Source organism: Oncorhynchus mykiss, chromosome 23 (assembly GCF_013265735.2).
Source record: "Oncorhynchus mykiss isolate Arlee chromosome 23, USDA_OmykA_1.1, whole genome shotgun sequence".
Lineage (NCBI taxonomy): Eukaryota > Metazoa > Chordata > Actinopteri > Salmoniformes > Salmonidae > Oncorhynchus > Oncorhynchus mykiss.
The window spans coordinates 56,560,811-56,580,098 of NC_048587.1; the positions used below are offsets into that span (position 1 = coordinate 56,560,811).

The 19,288-nt window shown below is 42.9% G+C and overlaps 1 protein-coding gene across 1 annotated transcript in view; it reads left to right on the forward strand.

The window, feature by feature from the left end:
• Positions 1-19,288, forward strand: part of LOC110503000 (protein kinase C epsilon type) — a 299,119-nt gene that overhangs the window by 249,171 nt on the left and 30,660 nt on the right. The window contains exon 11 of the mRNA XM_036960862.1: positions 13,943-14,097. Within this exon, the coding sequence (XP_036816757.1) occupies positions 13,943-14,097 (155 nt within the window). The remainder of the gene's footprint in view (positions 1-13,942; positions 14,098-19,288) is intronic.

Here is a 19,288-nt window from a genome sequence, read left to right on the forward strand (position 1 = left end):
GTAGTTTGGGGTGTCAGTGCTGAAGGACTGTAGGTGGGGTGTCAGTAATACATTACTGTAGTTGGGGAGTCAGTAATAAAGGACTGTAGGTGGGGTGTCATTACATTACTGTAGGTGGGGTGTCAGTAATAGATTACTGTAGGTTTGGTGTCAGTAATAAAGGGCTGTAGGTTGGGGTGTCAATTCATTACTGTAGGTGCGGTGTCAGTAATAAATTACTGTAGGTGGGGTGTCAGTAATACATTACTGTAGGTGGGGTGTCAGTAATAAAGGACTATAGGTGGGGTGTCAGTAATATTTTACTGTAGATAGGGTGTCAGTAATACATTACTGTAGGTGGGGTGTCAGTAATACATTGCTGTAGGTGGTGTGTCAGTAATGTATTACTGTAGGTGGGGTGTCAGTAATACATTACTGTATTTAGGGTGTCAGTTATAAAGGACTGTAGGTGGGGTGTCAGTAATTAATTACTGTAGGTGGGGTGTCAGTAATACATTACTGTAGGTGGGGTGTCAGTTATACATTACTGTAGGTGGGGTGTCAGTAATAAAGGACTGTAAGTGGGGTGTCAGTAATACATTACTGTAGGTGGGGTGTCAGTAATAAATGACTGTAGGTGGGGTGTCAGTAATACATTACTGTAGGTGGCGTGTCAATAATACATTACTGTAGGTGGGGTGTCAGTAATAAAGTACTTTAGTTTGTGGTGTCAGTAATACATTACTGTAGGTGGGTGTCAGTAATACATTACTGTAGGTGGGGTGTCAGTAATAAAGGACTGTAGGTGGGGTGTCAGTAATATGTTACTGTAGGTGGGGTGTCAGTAATAAAGGACTGTAGGTGGGGTGTCAGTAATTCATTACTGTATGTGGGGTGTCAGTAATACATTACTGTAGGTGGGCTGTCAGTAATAAAGGGCTGTAGTTTGGGGTGTCAGTAATACATTACTGCAGGTGGGGTGTTATTAATAAAGGACTGTAGTTTGGGGTGTCAGTAATACATTACTGTAGGTGGAGTGTCAGTAATAAAGGACTGTAGTTTGGAGTGTGAGTAATACATTACTGTAGGTGGGGTGGCAATAATAAACTGCTGTACTTTGGGGTTTCAGTAATACATTACTGTAGGTGGGGTGTCAGTAATACATTACTGTAGGTGGGGTGTCAGTAAAAAAGGACTGTAGGTGGGGTGTCAGTAATACATTACTGTAGGTGGGGTGTCAATAATACATTACTGTAGGTGGGGAGTCAGTAATAAAGGACTGTAGTTTGGGGTGTCAGTAATACATTACTGTAGGTGGGTGTCAGTAATACATTACTGTAGGTGGGGTGTCAGTAATAAAGGACTGTAGGTGGGTTGTCAGTAATACGTTACTATAGGTGGGGTGTCAGTAATACATTACTGTAGGTGGGGTGTCAGTAATACATTACTGTATTTAGGGTGTCAGTAATACATAACTGTAGGTGGGGTGTCAGTAATAAAGGACTGTAGGTGGGGTGTCAGTAATACGTTACTATAGGTGGTGTGTCAGTAATTCATTACTGTTTGTGGGGTGTCTGTAATACATTACTGTAGGTGGGGTGTCAGTAATACATTACTGTAGGTGGGCTGTCAGTACTACATTACTGTAGGTGGGGTGTCAATAATAAACGGCTGTAGTTTGGGGTTTCAGTAATACATTACTGTAGGTGGGGTGTCAGTAATACATTACTGTAGGTGGGGTGTCAGTAATACATTACTCTAAGTGGGGTTTCAGAAATACATTACTGTAGGTGGGGTGTCAGTAATAAAGGACTGTAGGTGGGGTGTCAGTAATACATTACTGTAGGTGGGGTGTCAGTAATACATTACTGTAGGTGGGGTGTCAGTAATAAAGGACTGTAGTTTGGAGTGTGAGTAATACATTACTGTAGGTGGGGTGTCAATAATAAACTGCTGTAGTTTGGGGTTTCAGTAATACATTACTGTAGGTGGGGTTTCAGTAATACATTACTGTAGGTGGGGTGTCAGTAAAAAAGGACTGTAGGTGGGGTGTCAGTAATACATTACTGTAGGTGGGGTGTCAATAATACATTACTGTAGGTGGGGAGTCAGTAATAAAGGACTGTAGTTTGGGGTGTCAGTAATACATTACTGTAGGTGGGTGTCAGTAATACATTACTGTAGGTGGGGTGTCAGTAATAAAGGACTGTAGGTGGGTTGTCAGTAATACGTTACTATAGGTGGGGTGTCAGTAATACATTACTGTAGGTGGGGTGTCAGTAATACATTACTGTATTTAGGGTGTCAGTAATACATAACTGTAGGTGGGGTGTCAGTAATAAAGGACTGTAGGTGGGGTGTCAGTAATACGTTACTATAGGTGGTGTGTCAGTAATTCATTACTGTTTGTGGGGTGTCTGTAATACATTACTGTAGGTGGGGTGTCAGTAATACATTACTGTAGGTGGGCTGTCAGTACTACATTACTGTAGGTGGGGTGTCAATAATAAACGGCTGTAGTTTGGGGTTTCAGTAATACATTACTGTAGGTGGGGTGTCAGTAATACATTACTGTAGGTGGGGTGTCAGTAATACATTACTCTAAGTGGGGTTTCAGTAATACATTACTGTATGTGGGGTGTCAGTAATAAAGGACTGTAGGTGGGGTGTCAGTATTACATTACTGTAGGTGGGGTGTCAGTAATACATTACTGTAGGTGGGGTGTCAGTAAAGCATTACTGTATTTAGGGTGTCAGTAATAAAGGACTGTAGGTGGGGTGTCAGTAATTCATTACTGTAGGTGGGGTGTCAGTAATACATTACTGTAGGTGGGGTGTCAGTAATAAAGGACTGTAGGTGGGGTGTCAGTAATACATTACTGTAGGTGGGGTGTCAGTAATAAAGGACTGTAGTTTGGGGTGTCCGTAATACATTACTGTTTGTGGGGTGTATGTAATACATTACTGTAGGTGGGCTGTCAGTAGTACATTACTGTAGGTGGCGTGTCAGTAATACATTACTGTAGGTTGGGTGTCAGTACTACATTACTGTAGGTGGCGTGTCAATAATACATTACTGTAGGTGGGGTGTCAGTAATAAAGGACTGTAGTTTGGGGTGTCAGTAATACATTACTGTAGGAGGGTGTCAGTAATACATTACTGTAGGTGGGGTGTCAGTAATAAAGGACTGTAGGTGGGGTGTCAGTAATATGTTACTATAGGTGGGGTGTCAGTAATACATTACTGTAGGTGGGGTGTCAGTAATACATTACTGTATTTAGGGTGTCAGTAATAAAGGACTGTAGGTGGGGTGTCAGTAATTCATTACTGTATGTGGGGTGTCAGTAATACATTACTGTAGGTGGGCTGTCAGTAATAAAGGGCTGTAGTTTGGGGTGTGAGTAATACATTACTGTAGGTGGGGTGTCAATAATAAACTGCTGTAGTTTGGGGTTTCAGTAATACATTACTGTAGGTGGGGTGTCAGTAATACATTACTGTAGGTGGGGTGTCAGTAAAAAAGGACTGTAGGTGGGGTGTCAGTAATACATTACTGTAGGTGGGGTGTCAATAATACATTACTGTAGGTGGGGAGTCAGTAATAAAGGACTGTAGTTTGGGGTGTCAGTAATACATTACTGTAGGTGGGTGTCAGTAATACATTACTGTAGGTGGGGTGTCAGTAATAAAGGACTGTAGGTGGGTTGTCAGTAATACGTTACTATAGGTGGGGTGTCAGTAATACATTACTGTAGGTGGGGTGTCAGTAATACATTACTGTATTTAGGGTGTCAGTAATACATAACTGTAGGTGGGGTGTCAGTAATAAAGGACTGTAGGTGGGGTGTCAGTAATACGTTACTATAGGTGGTGTGTCAGTAATTCATTACTGTTTGTGGGGTGTCTGTAATACATTACTGTAGGTGGGGTGTCAGTAATACATTACTGTAGGTGGGCTGTCAGTACTACATTACTGTAGGTAGGGGTGTCAATAATAAACGGCTGTAGTTTGGGGTTTCAGTAATACATTACTGTAGGTGGGGTGTCAGTAATACATTACTGTAGGTGGGGTGTCAGTAATACATTACTCTAAGTGGGGTTTCAGTAATACATTACTGTAGGTGGGGTGTCAGTAATAAAGGACTGTAGGTGGGGTGTCAGTATTACATTACTGTAGGTGGGGTGTCAGTAATACATTACTATAGGTGGGGTGTCAGTAAAGCATTACTGTATTTAGGGTGTCAGTAATAAAGGACTGTAGGTGGGGTGTCAGTAATTCATTACTGTAGGTGGGGTGTCAGTAATACATTACTGTAGGTGGGGTGTCAGTAATAAAGGACTGTAGGTGGGGTGTCAGTAATACATTACTGTAGGTGGGGTGTCAATAATACATTACTGTAGGTGGGGTGTCAGTAATAAAGGACTGTAGTTTGGGGTGTCAGTAATACATTACTGTAGGTGGGTGTCAGTAATACATTACTGTAGGTGGGGTGTCAGTAATAAAGGACTGTAGGTGGGTTGTCAGTAATACGTTACTATAGGTGGGGTGTCAGTAATACATTACTGTAGGTGGGGTGTCAGTAATACATTACTGTATTTAGGGTGTCAGTAATACATTACTGTAGGTGGGGTGTCAGTAATAAAGGACTGTAGGTGGGGTGTCAGTAATACGTTACTATAGGTGGTGTGTCAGTAATTCATTACTGTTTGTGGGGTGTCAGTAATACATTACTGTAGGTGGGGTGTCAGTAATACATTACTGTAGGTGGGCTGTCAGTACTACATTACTGTAGGTGGGGTGTCAATAATAAACGGCTGTAGTTTGGGGTTTCAGTAATACATTACTGTAGGTGGGGTGTCAGTAATACATTACTGTAGGTGGGGTGTCAGTAATACATTACTCTAAGTGGGGTTTCAGTAATACATTACTGTAGGTGGGGTGTCAGTAATAAAGGACTGTAGGTGGGGTGTCAGTAATACATTACTGTAGGTGGGGTGTCAGTAATACATTACTGTAGGTGGGGTGTCAGTAAAGCATTACTGTATTTAGGGTGTCAGTAATAAAGGACTGTAGGTGGGGTGTCAGTAATTCATTACTGTAGGTGGGGTATCAGTAATACATTACTGTAGGTGGGGTGTCAGTAATAAAGGACTGTAGGTGGGATGTCAGTAATACATTACTGTAGGTGGGGTGTCAGTAATACATTACTGTAGGTTGGGTGTCAGTAATACATTACTGTAGGTGGGGTGTCAGTAATAAAGGGCTGTAGTTTGGGGTGTCAATACATTACTGTAGGTGGGGTGTCAGTAATACATTACTGTAGGTGGGGTGTCAGTAATACATTACTGCAGGTGGGGTGTCAGTAATACATTCCTGCAGGTGGGGTGTCAGTAATACATTACTGTAGTTGGGGTGTCAGTAATACACTACTGTAGGTGGGGTGTCGGTAATACATTACTGTAGGTGGGGTGTCAGTAATAAAGGACTGTAGGTGGGGTGTCAGTAATACATTACTGTAGGTGGCGTGTCAATAATACATTACTGTAGGTGGGTTGTCAGTAATAAATGACTGTAGTTTAGGGTGTCAGTAATACATTACTGTAGGTGGGTGTCAGTAATACATTACTGTAGGTGGGGTGTCAGTATTAAAGGACTGTAGGTGGGGTGTCAGTAATATGTTACTATAGGTGGGGTGTCAGTAATACATTACTGTAGGTGGGCTGTCAGTAATAAAGTGCTGTAGTTTGGGGTGTCAGTAATACATCACTGTAGGTGGGGTGTCAGTAATAAAGTGCTGTAGTTTGGGGTGTAAGTAATACATAACTGTAGGTGGGGTGTCAGTAATAAAGGACTGTAGTTTGGGGTGTCAGTAATACATTACTGTAGGTGAGGTGTCAATAATAAACAGCTGTAGTTTGGGGTTTCAGTAATACATTACTGTAAGTGGGTGTCAGTAATACATTACTGTAGGTGTGGTGTCAGTAATAAAGGACTGTAGGTGGGGTGTCAGTAATACGTTACTATAGGTGGGGTGTCAGTAATACATTACTGTATTTAGGGTGTCAGTAATAAAGGACTGTAGGTGGTGTGTCAGTAATTCATTACTGTATGTGGGGTGTCAGTAATACATTACTGTAGGTGGCGTGTCAATAATACATTACTGTAGGTGGGGTGTCGGTAATAAAGGACTGTAGTTTGGGGTGTCAGTAATACATTACTGTAGGTGGGTGTCAGTAATACATTACTGTAGGTGGGGTGTCAGTAATAAAGGACTGTAGGTGGGGTGTCAGTAATATGTTACTATAGGTGGGGTGTCAGTAATACATTACTGTAGGTGGGGTGTCAGTAATACATTACTGTATTTAGGGTGTCAGTAATAAAGGACTGTAGGTGGGGTGTCAGTAATTCATTACTGTATGTGGGGTGTCAGTAAGACATTACTGTAGGTGGGGTGTCAGTAATACATTACTGTAGGTGGGCTGTCAGTAATAAAGGGCTGTAGGTGGCGTGTCAATAATACATTACTGTAGGTGGGGTGTCGGTAATAAAGGACTGTAGTTTGGGGTGTCAGTAATACATTACTGTAGGTGGGTGTCAGTAATACATTACTGTAGGTGGGGTGTCAGTAATAAAGGACTGTAGGTGGGGTGTCAGTAATATGTTACTATAGGTGGGGTGTCAGTAATACATTACTGTAGGTGGGGTGTCAGTAATACATTACTGTATTTAGGGTGTCAGTAATAAAGGACTGTAGGTGGGGTGTCAGTAATTCATTACTGTATGTGGGGTGTCAGTAAGACATTACTGTAGGTGGGGTGTCAGTAATACATTACTGTAGGTGGGCTGTCAGTAATAAAGGGCTGTAGTTTGGGGTGTCAGTAATACATCACTGTAGGTGGGGTGTCAGTAATACATTACTGTAGGTGTGGTGTCAGTAATACATTACTGTAGGTGGGCTGTCAGTAATAAAGGGCTGTAGTTTCGGGTGTCAGTAATACATCACTGTAGGTGGGGTGTCAGTAATACACTACTGTAGGTGGGGTGTCAGTAATACATTACTGTAGGTGGGGTGTCAGTAATAAAGGGCTGTAGTTTGGGGTGTCAGTAATACATTACTGTAGGTGGGGTGTCATTAATAAAGGACTGTAGTTTGGGGTGTCAGTAATACATCACTGTAGGTGGGGTGTCAGTAATACACTACTGTAGGTGGGGTGTCAGTAATACATTACTGTAGGTGGAGTGTCAGTAATAAAGGACTGTAGTTTGGAGTGTGAGTAATACATTACTGTAGGTGGGGTGTCAGTAATACATTACTGTATGTGGGGTGTCAATAATAAACGACTGTAGTTTGGGGTTTCAGTAATACATTACTGTAGGTGGGGTGTCAGTAATACATTACTGTAGGTGGGGTGTCAGTAAAAAAGGACTGTAGGTGGGGTGTCAGTAATACATTACTGTAGGTGGGGTGTCAATAATACATTACTGTAGGTGGGGTGTCAGTAATAAAGGACTGTAGTTTGGGGTGTCAGTAATACATTACTGTAGGTGGGTGTCAGTAATACATTACTGTAGGTGGGGTGTCAGTAATAAAGGACTGTAGGTGGGTTGTCAGTAATACGTTACTATAGGTGGGGTGTCAGTAATACATTACTGTAGGTGGGGTGTCAGTAATACATTACTCTAAGTGGGGTTTCAGTAATACATTACTGTAGGTGGGGTGTCAGTAATAAAGGACTGTAGGTGGGGTGTCAGTAATACATTACTGTAGGTGGGGTGTCAGTAATACATTACTGTATTTAGGGTGTCAGTAATACATTACTGTAGGTGGGGTGTCAGTAATAAAGGACTATAGGTGGTGTGTCAGTAATTCATTACTGTTTGTGGGGTGTCAGTAATACATTACTGTAGGTGGGGTGTCAGTAATAAAGGACTGTAGGTGGGGTGTCAGTAATACGTTACTATAGGTGGGGTGTCAGTAATACATTACTGTATTTAGGGTGTCAGTAATAAAGGACTGTAGGTGGTGTGTCAGTAATTCATTACTGTATGTGGGGTGTCAGTAATACATTACTGTAGGTGGCGTGTCAATAATACATTACTGTAGGTGGGGTGTCGGTAATAAAGGACTGTAGTTTGGGGTGTCAGTAATACATTACTGTAGGTGGGTGTCAGTAATACATTACTGTAGGTGGGGTGTCAGTAATAAAGGACTGTAGGTGGGGTGTCAGTAATATGTTACTATAGGTGGGGTGTCAGTAATACATTACTGTAGGTGGGGTGTCAGTAATACATTACTGTATTTAGGGTGTCAGTAATAAAGGACTGTAGGTGGGGTGTCAGTAATTCATTACTGTATGTGGGGTGTCAGTAAGACATTACTGTAGGTGGGGTGTCAGTAATACATTACTGTAGGTGGGCTGTCAGTAATAAAGGGCTGTAGTTTGGGGTGTCAGTAATACATCACTGTAGGTGGGGTGTCAGTAATACATTACTGTAGGTGTGGTGTCAGTAATACATTACTGTAGGTGGGGTGTCAATAATACATTACTGTAGGTGGGGTGTCAGTAATAAAGGACTGTAGTTTGGGGTGTCAGTAATACATTACTGTAGGTGGGTGTCAGTAATACATTACTGTAGGTGGGGTGTCAGTAATAAAGGACTGTAGGTGGGTTGTCAGTAATACGTTACTATAGGTGGGGTGTCAGTAATACATTACTGTAGGTGGGGTGTCAGTAATACATTACTCTAAGTGGGGTTTCAGTAATACATTACTGTAGGTGGGGTGTCAGTAATAAAGGACTGTAGGTGGGGTGTCAGTAATACATTACTGTAGGTGGGGTGTCAGTAATACATTACTGTATTTAGGGTGTCAGTAATACATTACTGTAGGTGGGGTGTCAATAATAAAGGACTATAGGTGGTGTGTCAGTAATTCATTACTGTTTGTGGGGTGTCAGTAATACATTACTGTAGGTGGGGTGTCAGTAATAAAGGACTGTAGGTGGGGTGTCAGTAATACGTTACTATAGGTGGGGTGTCAGTAATACAATACTGTATTTAGGGTGTCAGTAATAAAGGACTGTAGGTGGTGTGTCAGTAATTCATTACTGTATGTGGGGTGTCAGTAATACATTACTGTAGGTGGCGTGTCAATAATACATTACTGTAGGTGGGGTGTCGGTAATAAAGGACTGTAGTTTGGGGTGTCAGTAATACATTACTGTAGGTGGGGTGTCAGTAATACATTACTGTATTTAGGGTGTCAGTAATAAAGGACTGTAGGTGGGGTGTCAGTAATTCATTACTGTATGTGGGGTGTCAGTAAGACATTACTGTAGGTGGGGTGTCAGTAATACATTACTGTAGGTGGGCTGTCAGTAATAAAGGGCTGTAGGTGGCGTGTCAATAATACATTACTGTAGGTGGGGTGTCAGTAATAAAGGACTGTAGTTTGGGGTGTCAGTAATACATTACTGTAGGTGGGTGTCAGTAATACATTACTGTAGGTGGGGTGTCAGTAATAAAGGACTGTAGGTGGGGTGTCAGTAATATGTTACTATAGGTGGGGTGTCAGTAATACATTACTGTAGGTGGGGTGTCAGTAATACATTACTGTATTTAGGGTGTCAGTAATAAAGGACTGTAGGTGGGGTGTCAGTAATTCATTACTGTATGTGGGGTGTCAGTAAGACATTACTGTAGGTGGGGTGTCAGTAATACATTACTGTAGGTGGGCTGTCAGTAATAAAGGGCTGTAGTTTGGGGTGTCAGTAATACATCACTGTAGGTGGGGTGTCAGTAATACACTACTGTAGGTGGGGTGTCAGTAATACATTACTGTAGGTGGGGTGTCAGTAATAAAGGGCTGTAGTTTGGGGTGTCAGTAATACATTACTGTAGGTGGGGTGTCATTAATAAAGGACTGTCGTTTGGGGTGTCAGTAATACATTACTGTAGGTGGGGTGTCATTAATAAAGGACTGTAGTTTGGGGTGTCAGTAATACATCACTGTAGTTGGGGTGTCAGTAATACACTACTGTAGGTGGGGTGTCAGTAATACATTACTGTAGGTGGAGTGTCAGTAATAAAGGACTGTAGTTTGGAGTGTGAGTAATACATTACTGTAGGTGGGGTGTCAGTAATACATTACTGTATGTGGGGTGTCAATAATAAACGGCTGTAGTTTGGGGTTTCAGTAATACATTACTGTAGGTGGGGTGTCAGTAATACATTACTGTAGGTGGGGTGTCAGTAAAAAAGGACTGTAGGTGGGGTGTCAGTAATACATTACTGTAGGTGGGGTGTCAATAATACATTACTGTAGGTGGGGTGTCAGTAATAAAGGACTGTAGTTTGGGGTGTCAGTAATACATTACTGTAGGTGGGTGTCAGTAATACATTACTGTAGGTGGGGTGTCAGTAATAAAGGACTGTAGGTGGGTTGTCAGTAATACGTTACTATAGGTGGGGTGTCAGTAATACATTACTGTAGGTGGGGTGTCAGTAATACATTACTCTAAGTGGGGTTTCAGTAATACATTACTGTAGGTGGGGTGTCAGTAATAAAGGACTGTAGGTGGGGTGTCAGTAATACATTACTGTAGGTGGGGTGTCAGTAATACATTACTGTATTTAGGGTGTCAGTAATACATTACTGTAGGTGGGGTGTCAATAATAAAGGACTATAGGTGGTGTGTCAGTAATTCATTACTGTTTGTGGGGTGTCAGTAATACATTACTGTAGGTGGGGTGTCAGTAATACATTACTGTAGGTGGGCTGTCAGTACTACATTACTGTAGGTGGGGTGTCAATAATAAACGGCTGTAGTTTGGGGTTTCAGTAATACATTACTGTAGGTGGGGTGTCAGTAATACATTACTGTAGGTGGGGTGTCGGTAATACATTACTCTAAGTGGGGTTTCAGTAATACATTACTGTAGGTGGGGTGTCAGTAATAAAGGACTGTAGGTGGGGTGTCAGTAATACATTACTGTAGGTGGGGTGTCAGTAATACATTACTGTAGTTGGGGTGTCAGTAAAGCATTACTGTATTTAGGGTGTCAGTAATAAAGTACTGTAGGTGGGGTGTCAGTAATTCATTACTGTAGGTGGGGTGTCAGTAATACATTACTGTAGGTGGGGTGTCAGTAATAAAGGACTGTAGGTGGGGTGTCAGTAATACATTACTGTAGGTGGGATGTCAGTAATACATTACTGTTGGTGGGGTGTCAGTAATACATTACTGTAGGTGGGGTGTCAGTAATACATTACTGTAGTTTGGAGTGTGAGTAATATATTACTGTAGGTGGGGTGTCAGTAATACATTACTGTTGGTGGGGTGTCAGTAATACATTACTGTAGGTGGGGTGTCAGTAATACATTACTGTAGTTTGGAGTGTGAGTAATATATTACTGCAGGTGGGGTGTCAATAATAAACGGCTGTAATTTGGGGTTTCAGTAATACCTTACTGTAGGTGGGGTGTCAGTAATACATTACTGTAGGTGGTGTGTCAGTAATACATTACTGTATGTGGGGTGTCAGTAATAAAGGACTGTAGGTGGGGTCTCAGTAATACATTACTGTAGGTGGGGTGTCAGTAATACATTACTGTAGGTGGGGTGTCAGTAGTACATTACTGTAGGTGCGGTGTCAGTAATACATTACTTTAGGTGGTGTGTCAGTAATAAAGGACTGTAGGTGGGGTGTCAGTAATACATTTCTGTAGTTTGGGGTGTCAGTAATAAAGGGCTGTAGTTTGGGGTGTCAGTAATACATTACTGTATGTGGGGTGTCAGTAATAAAGGACTGTAGGTGGGGTGTCAATAATACATTACTGTAGGTGGGGTGTAAGTAATAAATGACTGTTGTTTGGGGTGTCAGTAATACATTACTGTATGTGGGGTGTCAGTAATAAAGGACTGTAGGTGGGGTGTCAATAATACATTACTGTAGGTGGGGTTTCAGTAACAAAGGACTGTAGTTTGTGGTGTCAGTAATACATTACTGTAGGTGGGTGTCAGTAATACATTACTGTAGGTGGGGTGTCAGTAATAAAGGACTGTAGTTTGGGGTGTCAGTAATATATTACTGTAGGTGGGTGTCAGTAATACATTACTGTAGGTGGGGTGTCAGTAATAAAGGACTGTAGGGTGGGTGTCAGTAATACATTACTGGAGGTGGGGTGTCAATAATACATTACTGTAGGTTGGGTGTCATTAATAAAGGACTGTATTTTGGGGTGTCAGTAATACATTACTGTAGGTGGGTGTCAGTAATACATTACTGTAGGTGGGGTGTCAGTAATAAAGGACTGTAGCTGGGTGTCAGTAATACATTACTGTAGGTGGGGTTTCAGTAATAAAGGGCTGTAGTTTGGGGTGTCAGTAATACGTTACTGTAGGTGGGGTGTCAGTAATACATTACTGTTTGTGGGGTGTCAGTAATACATTACTGTAGGTGGGGGGTCAGTAATAAAGGACTGTAGGTGGGGTGTCAGTAATAAAGGACTGTATGTGGGGTGTCAGTAATACATTACTGTAGGTGGGGTGTCAGTAATAAAGGACTGTAGTTTGGGGTGTCAGTAATAAATTACTGTAGGTGGGGTGTCAGTAATAAAGGACTGTAGTTTGGGGTGTCAGTAATAAATTACTGTAGGTGGGGTGTCAGTAATAAAGGACTGTAGTTTGGAGTGTGAGTAATACATTACTGTAGGTGGGGTGTCAATAATAAACGGCTGTAGTTTTGGGTTTCAGTAATACATTACTGTAGGTGGGGTGTCAGTAATACGTTACTGTAGGTGGGATGTCAGTAATACATTACTGCAGGTGGGGTGTCAGTAGTACATTACTGTAGGTGGGGTGTCACTAATACATTACTGTAGGTGGGGTGTCAGTAATAAAGGACTGTAGGTGGGGTGTCAGTAATACATTACTGTAGGTGGGGTGTCAGTAATACATTACTGTAGGTGGGGTGTCAGTAATACAGTACTGTAGGTTTAGTGTCAGTAAAAGAGTACTGTAGGTGTTGTTTCAGTAATACAGTACTGTATGTGGGTGTCAGCATTTGGAGACATAGGTGGGGTGTGTTGAGGAGAGGATATGTGGAGTGGGGTAGGGAGAGGTGAAGTGAGGATAGGTGGGGTGTGTTGGGGAGAGGATAGGTGGAGTGGGGTGGGGAGAGGTGAAGTGGGGTGGGGAGAATTGAATTGGGGTGGGGAGAGGTGAGTTGAGTTGGGGACGGTGAGGTGAGGTGAGTTGGGGTGGGGTGGGGAGAGGAGAAGTGAAGTGGGGTGGGGAGAGGTGAGTTGAGTTGGGGACGGTGAGGTGGGGTGGGGAGTGGTGAGTTGGGTTGTGGTGGGTAGAGGTGAGGTTGGGTGGGGTGGGGAGAGGTGAGGTGAGGTGGGTTGTGGTGAGGTTGGGTGGGGTGGGGAGAGGTGAGGTGGGTTGTGGTGGGGAGAGGTGAGGTTGGGTGGGGTGGGGAGAGGTGAGGTTGGGTGGGGTGGGGAGAGGTGAGGTGGGTTGTGGTGGGGAGGGGTGAGGGTGGGTGGGGTGGGGATGGGAGGGAAGGGTGAAGTGGGGTGGACAGCTTAGCCTTAGTGACAGGTATTGATTGCTGACCATAAGTACCACCATTTTTTGTGAAGGTGAACGGGGTAATGCAGGGATAAGGCTATTTTAATATATGCACTAATGCAAATGGACACTACTGGTTATGCTCAGAGGATCACACTATCAATAAACTACAGTTCTATCTTTATTGAGCTGAATTATGGATCTACATGATAACTGTAACAATCAACATTTCATAATGCAATCTGATTAACTCTTCATTCTTTGAGGCTGACTTATAGAAGTAGAAACGATTCTACTGGTCGTTATAGTTAGTTTTTTTTTATCAATGGGTGAAAAGGGTATAACCCTTTTTCTTGTCTTTCTCTTGGTCTCTCCCTCCTTCTCCAGGACCGTCTGTTCTTTGTGATGGAGTATGTAAATGGAGGAGACCTGATGTTTCAGATCCAGCGCTCCAGGAAGTTTGACGAGACGCGCTCTCGCTTCTATGCCGCCGAAGTCACCTCTGCCCTCATGTTTCTTCACCAACATGGAGTAATCTACAGGTAACAAACACACACACACTTGTTACGGACATCACGCTGCTTGCTTAGTGAGTGCCACTTCCCCCTTATTCAACTCATACATGGCAGGAACTTGGGACCTCCTCTACTTTGCTAACACACTTGACCGCCCTCCTTGACAACATTCCAACAGGTTGACCACCCAAAAGTTACCGATTGGATAGCTCTATCCGTGACATTTCAAGCTAGCTGTGGAGCGATCTTATGATACTTTCTTAACTTTGTTAAACACGTACACAGAAATACACACGCACACAAATAAACATACACAGAAATGTACACGCATGGGCGAACACACAAACACACACACACACACACACACACACACACACACACACACACACACACACACACACACACGCACACACGCACACACACACACTAGAATGTATGTTAGCAGTAGCACCTAGTAACATTGTTTTCAGTATACAGATCAACCTAACCTGACTCTAAGGCCCTAACCCTCAGTTTTTCATAAAGCTGTCGAAACAGGACAGACTGATCTGGAGCCAAACTAATAATAACAGACATTACATCCTAAAGCTATCCAAGTAGGACAGACTGATCTGGGGCCAGGCTAATAATAACAGACACTATATCATAAAGCTATCCAAGCAGGACAGACTGATCTGGAGCCAGGCTAATAATATCAGACACTATATCATAAAGCTATCCAAGCAAAACAGACTGATCTGTGGTCAGGCTAATAATAACAGACACTATATCATAAAGATATCCCGTTATTTCAACATACCAATTCTATTATATCACATAATCAACCAGTGAAACTCAAATTAAACTTAATGGTGTCACTGTATATTCATTGAGACAAGGATATCCCTGCCGGCCAAATCCTCCCTAACCCGGACGATGCTTGGCCAATTGTGCACCGCCCCATGGGCTTCCCGGTCGCGGCCGGCTGCGACAGAGCCTGGGCTCAAACCCAGCGTCTCTGGTGGCACACCTCTGCGCCACCCGGGAGGCCAAACTAACTATTTTCTACCACTGCCAGTCACAGAGTCATTGTCAGCCAATAGCAAAACAGACAAACTGTCAGAATGCGTCTTTGTGGCAAATCATAACATCATTGTAACAAATCATTCAATCCAAATGTATGTGTTTTTCATAATAAAACAGTATTTGATGTACAGTCCAGATTTCGGTGTCACGCTAACTTTGGGATCCGGGGCCATATGTACCAAACATCTCAAAGTATCAGATAAAACTGATCTTAAATCAGCACTCCTCTGAGATGCTTGATACATACTGACCTAGGTATTAGGGAGTCCAAAGCGAACTGAACTGGGTCTAAGTTGTTACAGGTGTGTGTTGTGTGTTGTTCTGCCCAGTAACGGGGCCTTGCAGGCTGTGTTTATGCCAGGTTGTTTACAGCTAGGGTTGATTTATTCTGTTTCTGGCGCTCCGTTTATCCTCTCATCTTACTGTTGTTTACCACACACAAATCCTGACTCTCTCTGGGCTACACAACTATGTTGTCCCCACGGAAAGTACATCTCTCTCCCTTTCTGGTAGCTATCAGTCTGCAACACGTAGGCCCAGCTTTAAAAAATCCACCTCCTACAGTACATGGTTTTCTGGAGTTTCTCTGCCATCTTCGCAGTCTTCTAAGTGCACCTCTTGACCTGAGGACCAACCTGTGGTTGGAGTTGGGAGTCTGAAACACACCCAGTCCATTTTCTCTCTGCTTTCCTCAACCAACCTGACCTAACAGGAAAAGTCCCATTTGGTGAATGAATGCTTGGTCTACGCCTCTCTTCCTGAACTTAGTCACTCTGAGAGCTAAAGGAAACAGCTAGGCTCCGATGGAAATAAGGTCAACACTTCCTGGGTCAATCTGATGTTCTTTTAGAATCTTAGCTAGCCTATACTGCACAGGCAAGGAACTAGCTGTGACACACTGTGTCTGTGATGGAGTTTGTACCAAACAAGCATGTGATCACTCACGAGGAGCCATGTTGGATTGAATTGTTGTTACTTAAGCTGGTCAATTGGGAGCGTATTCAGTATGCAAGCCTTTCTGGGTTTTTTCACTCATTCACCCACTAACTCACTCACTCCCTCTAAAATAAATATTTAATGTTCCATACTCTCGTTCACAAATGTTATTTGACCTAGGTATTGGTCAGTGTCCCTCTCTGATTCGGACAATAAGAGATACAGTCTTCTGTTTAGTCTGCAGCTCCAGGAGTTATGATTTAGTGTCCTCTTAGAGTGAATCACCTGCATAACATCAGGCCAACCGACAAACAATGCTATAAATCAGTCTCCATACACTGAATGTGCAGTGTGGGTAGGTATTATTTAGTATTGGCTTCATAGCTACTTTGACCCCTTGGTCACCGGGTAGATGAATGTTGTTGTGTCACCTACAGGCAGTCTGCTAAGTAGGAAGCAGGCTAGGAAGCAGGAAGTGATCAAACAGTGGGAATTGTGTTGGCTTAAATCAAAAGAATAATGGTTAATAGAATGGAATGAATTTCTGGCTATGTACTGTAGGTTATCTTTCTCTCTCCATTTCTCCCCCCACCCCCCCCCCACCCTCTCTCTCTCTCTCTCTCTCTCTCTCTCTCTCTCACACACACTCCCTCTCTTTCTCTCTCTTCCTTTCACACACTCTTTCTCCACCGCTCTCTCGCTCTTCCTTTCTCTCACTCACTCTTGTTCTCATTCTCTCTTTCTCCCTCTCTCTCTCTCTCTCTCTCTCTCTCTCTCTCTCTCTCTCTCTCTCTCTCTCTCTCTCTCTCTCTCTCTCTCTGTGTTAGACTGGGCTGAGCAGTGAGCTTGTGTTCGGGACAGGAAAGCGGTTCAGACTCTAGCTTGTTCCTAATCAAAGCGTTCTGGCTGCATGATTTTAGCGGTGCATGTAGCCATAGCGAGCCTCCTTAGGGCCTTTTTGATTAGACGTATGGTCTGAAAGACTCTTTATTTTAGGGTTTATTAATAATCACAGGGAGCATGTTGTAGCTTTAAAGGTCAACTCAGCGATGCACAAAGTAAATGGCAGTAATGTAGTTGTTCATTCGCTGTAGAGCTCTGGAGGTGGGCCCTTAGTCTGTTACTTCCATAGAGTAGTTCTTGTGAGCCCTTGACGATGTTGAAATAGCTTTCTGATTTCCAGGTAAGGCTATTGTATTCTGTCAGTGTATTTCGCTTTGTTTGGACTGGGCAAATCAATGAAATCAGTGAGAACCAGGATGTGATGCATGCATGTTTGCATGTGAGGTCTAACGTGTTTAACGTAGTGTCACATACTTCACCTGAGTTGACTCAGCCTTGCCTCTCTGTGACCTGTTCAACACACCAACCAAGAATACAGACAACCCTTTCTGGAACACCCTGTGCAGTCGGTACATGACACACACACACACACACACACACACACACACACACACACACATACACACATACACACACCTCTGAGAGAGAAAATAAAACAGTGGCTAGGTTTTGTTAGAGACAGTAGCAGTTTGATCTGTTAGTGTTGTGGGACAAGTCTGGACTGGCTTGCAGTTAACTGGTAGAGGCATGTATGTCACTGTAGATAGGGAGAGGAGAGGAGAGGAGAGGAGAGGAGAGGAGAGGAGAGGAGAGGAGAGGAGAGGAGAGGAGAGGAGAGGATGGGAAGTGTAGGGGGGGAAGAGAGGAGAGGGGAGGGGAAGGGAAGGAGGCTGTAAGCTACTGTAGATGAAGAGAGGAGAGGAGAGGAGAGGAGAGGAGAGGAGAGGAAGACAGGGGTGGGGAGGGGAGGGAGGCTGTAAGCCACTGTAGATAGGGAGGGGAGGGATTTTATGTATAGAGGAGTCTATCACCAGGCTTTCTGCCCGTCCTCCTTGCTCTGCACAAGCTCATCTGAGACTGGAGACCCTATGGGCGGCATTCACAACAGAGCACGGCACAATACACACACAATCATACTCACATGCACCACAAAGGCATGTATACACCCACATACTGTGTACATGCTCAGTTCACATGCACACTCATACACCTCTAAACTTATGAACCTAACTATAAACATGCTGTGCATACATACAAACATTCCACCCAAGTGTGACATGCATGCTGTGAAATAAAGAGGCATTTAAAGCTACCCCAGATATGATACTACAGTAACCCCCGTATTCCTCTTCTCCATGACCTCTGTGTCCTTTTGACCTCTCTGTGACCTTTCTCTATTCAGATACCTCCTCAGATTATTCTAATTTCTACCAGATTTCTATCCCTCTTTATCGTTCTCTCTTTCTCCCTCTCTTTCACCCACCCTATGTCCATTGCTATGTCAATGGGAGATTTTCTGAAAACAAGATTGTCATTTTTCTACCAACTCCAATAGTTAGTGTATCTAAAGGAAAACAGCCCACATTCTGTCTATGGCCTCCATTGATTATCTGTGTGTGTTAGCTTAGGAATGTACTTTTATTTTTTATTTAACCTTTATTTAACCTATTTAACTAAGTCAGTTAAGAACAAATTCTTATTTACGATAACGGCCTACCAAAAGGCAAAAGTGTAATGTTCGTCATAGGTGGAAGAAGAGGAGAACCAATGCGCAGCGTGGTAAGTGTCCATATTCTTTAATAAAGTAAATAAACACTGAAAACAAAACAATAAAATAACAAACTAACAGTCCTGCATGGTGCTGAAAAAACACTGAACAGAAAACAATCACCCATGAAACACGAGTCACTGAGTAAGAACACTGAGAGAGAATATTTGGCATTGTGTCTGTTCACTGAGTAAGAACACTGAGAGAATATTTGGCATTGTGTCTGTTCACTGAGTAAGAACACTGAGAGAATATTTGGCATTGTGTCTGTTCACTGAGTAAGAACACTGAGAGAATATTTGGCATTGTGTCTGTTCACTGAGTAAGAACACTGAGAGAATATTTGGCATTGTGTCTGTTCACTGAGTAAGAACACTGAGAGAATATTTGGCATTGTGTCTGTTCACTGAGTAAGAACACTGAGAGAATATTTGGCATTGTGTCTGTTCACTGAGTAAGAACACTGAGAGAATATTTGGCATTGTGTCTGTTCACTGAGTAAGAACACTGAGAGAATATTTGGCATTGTGTCTGTTCACTGAGTAAGAACACTGAGAGAATATTTGGCATTGTGTCTGTTCACTGAGTAAGAACACTGTGTAACGA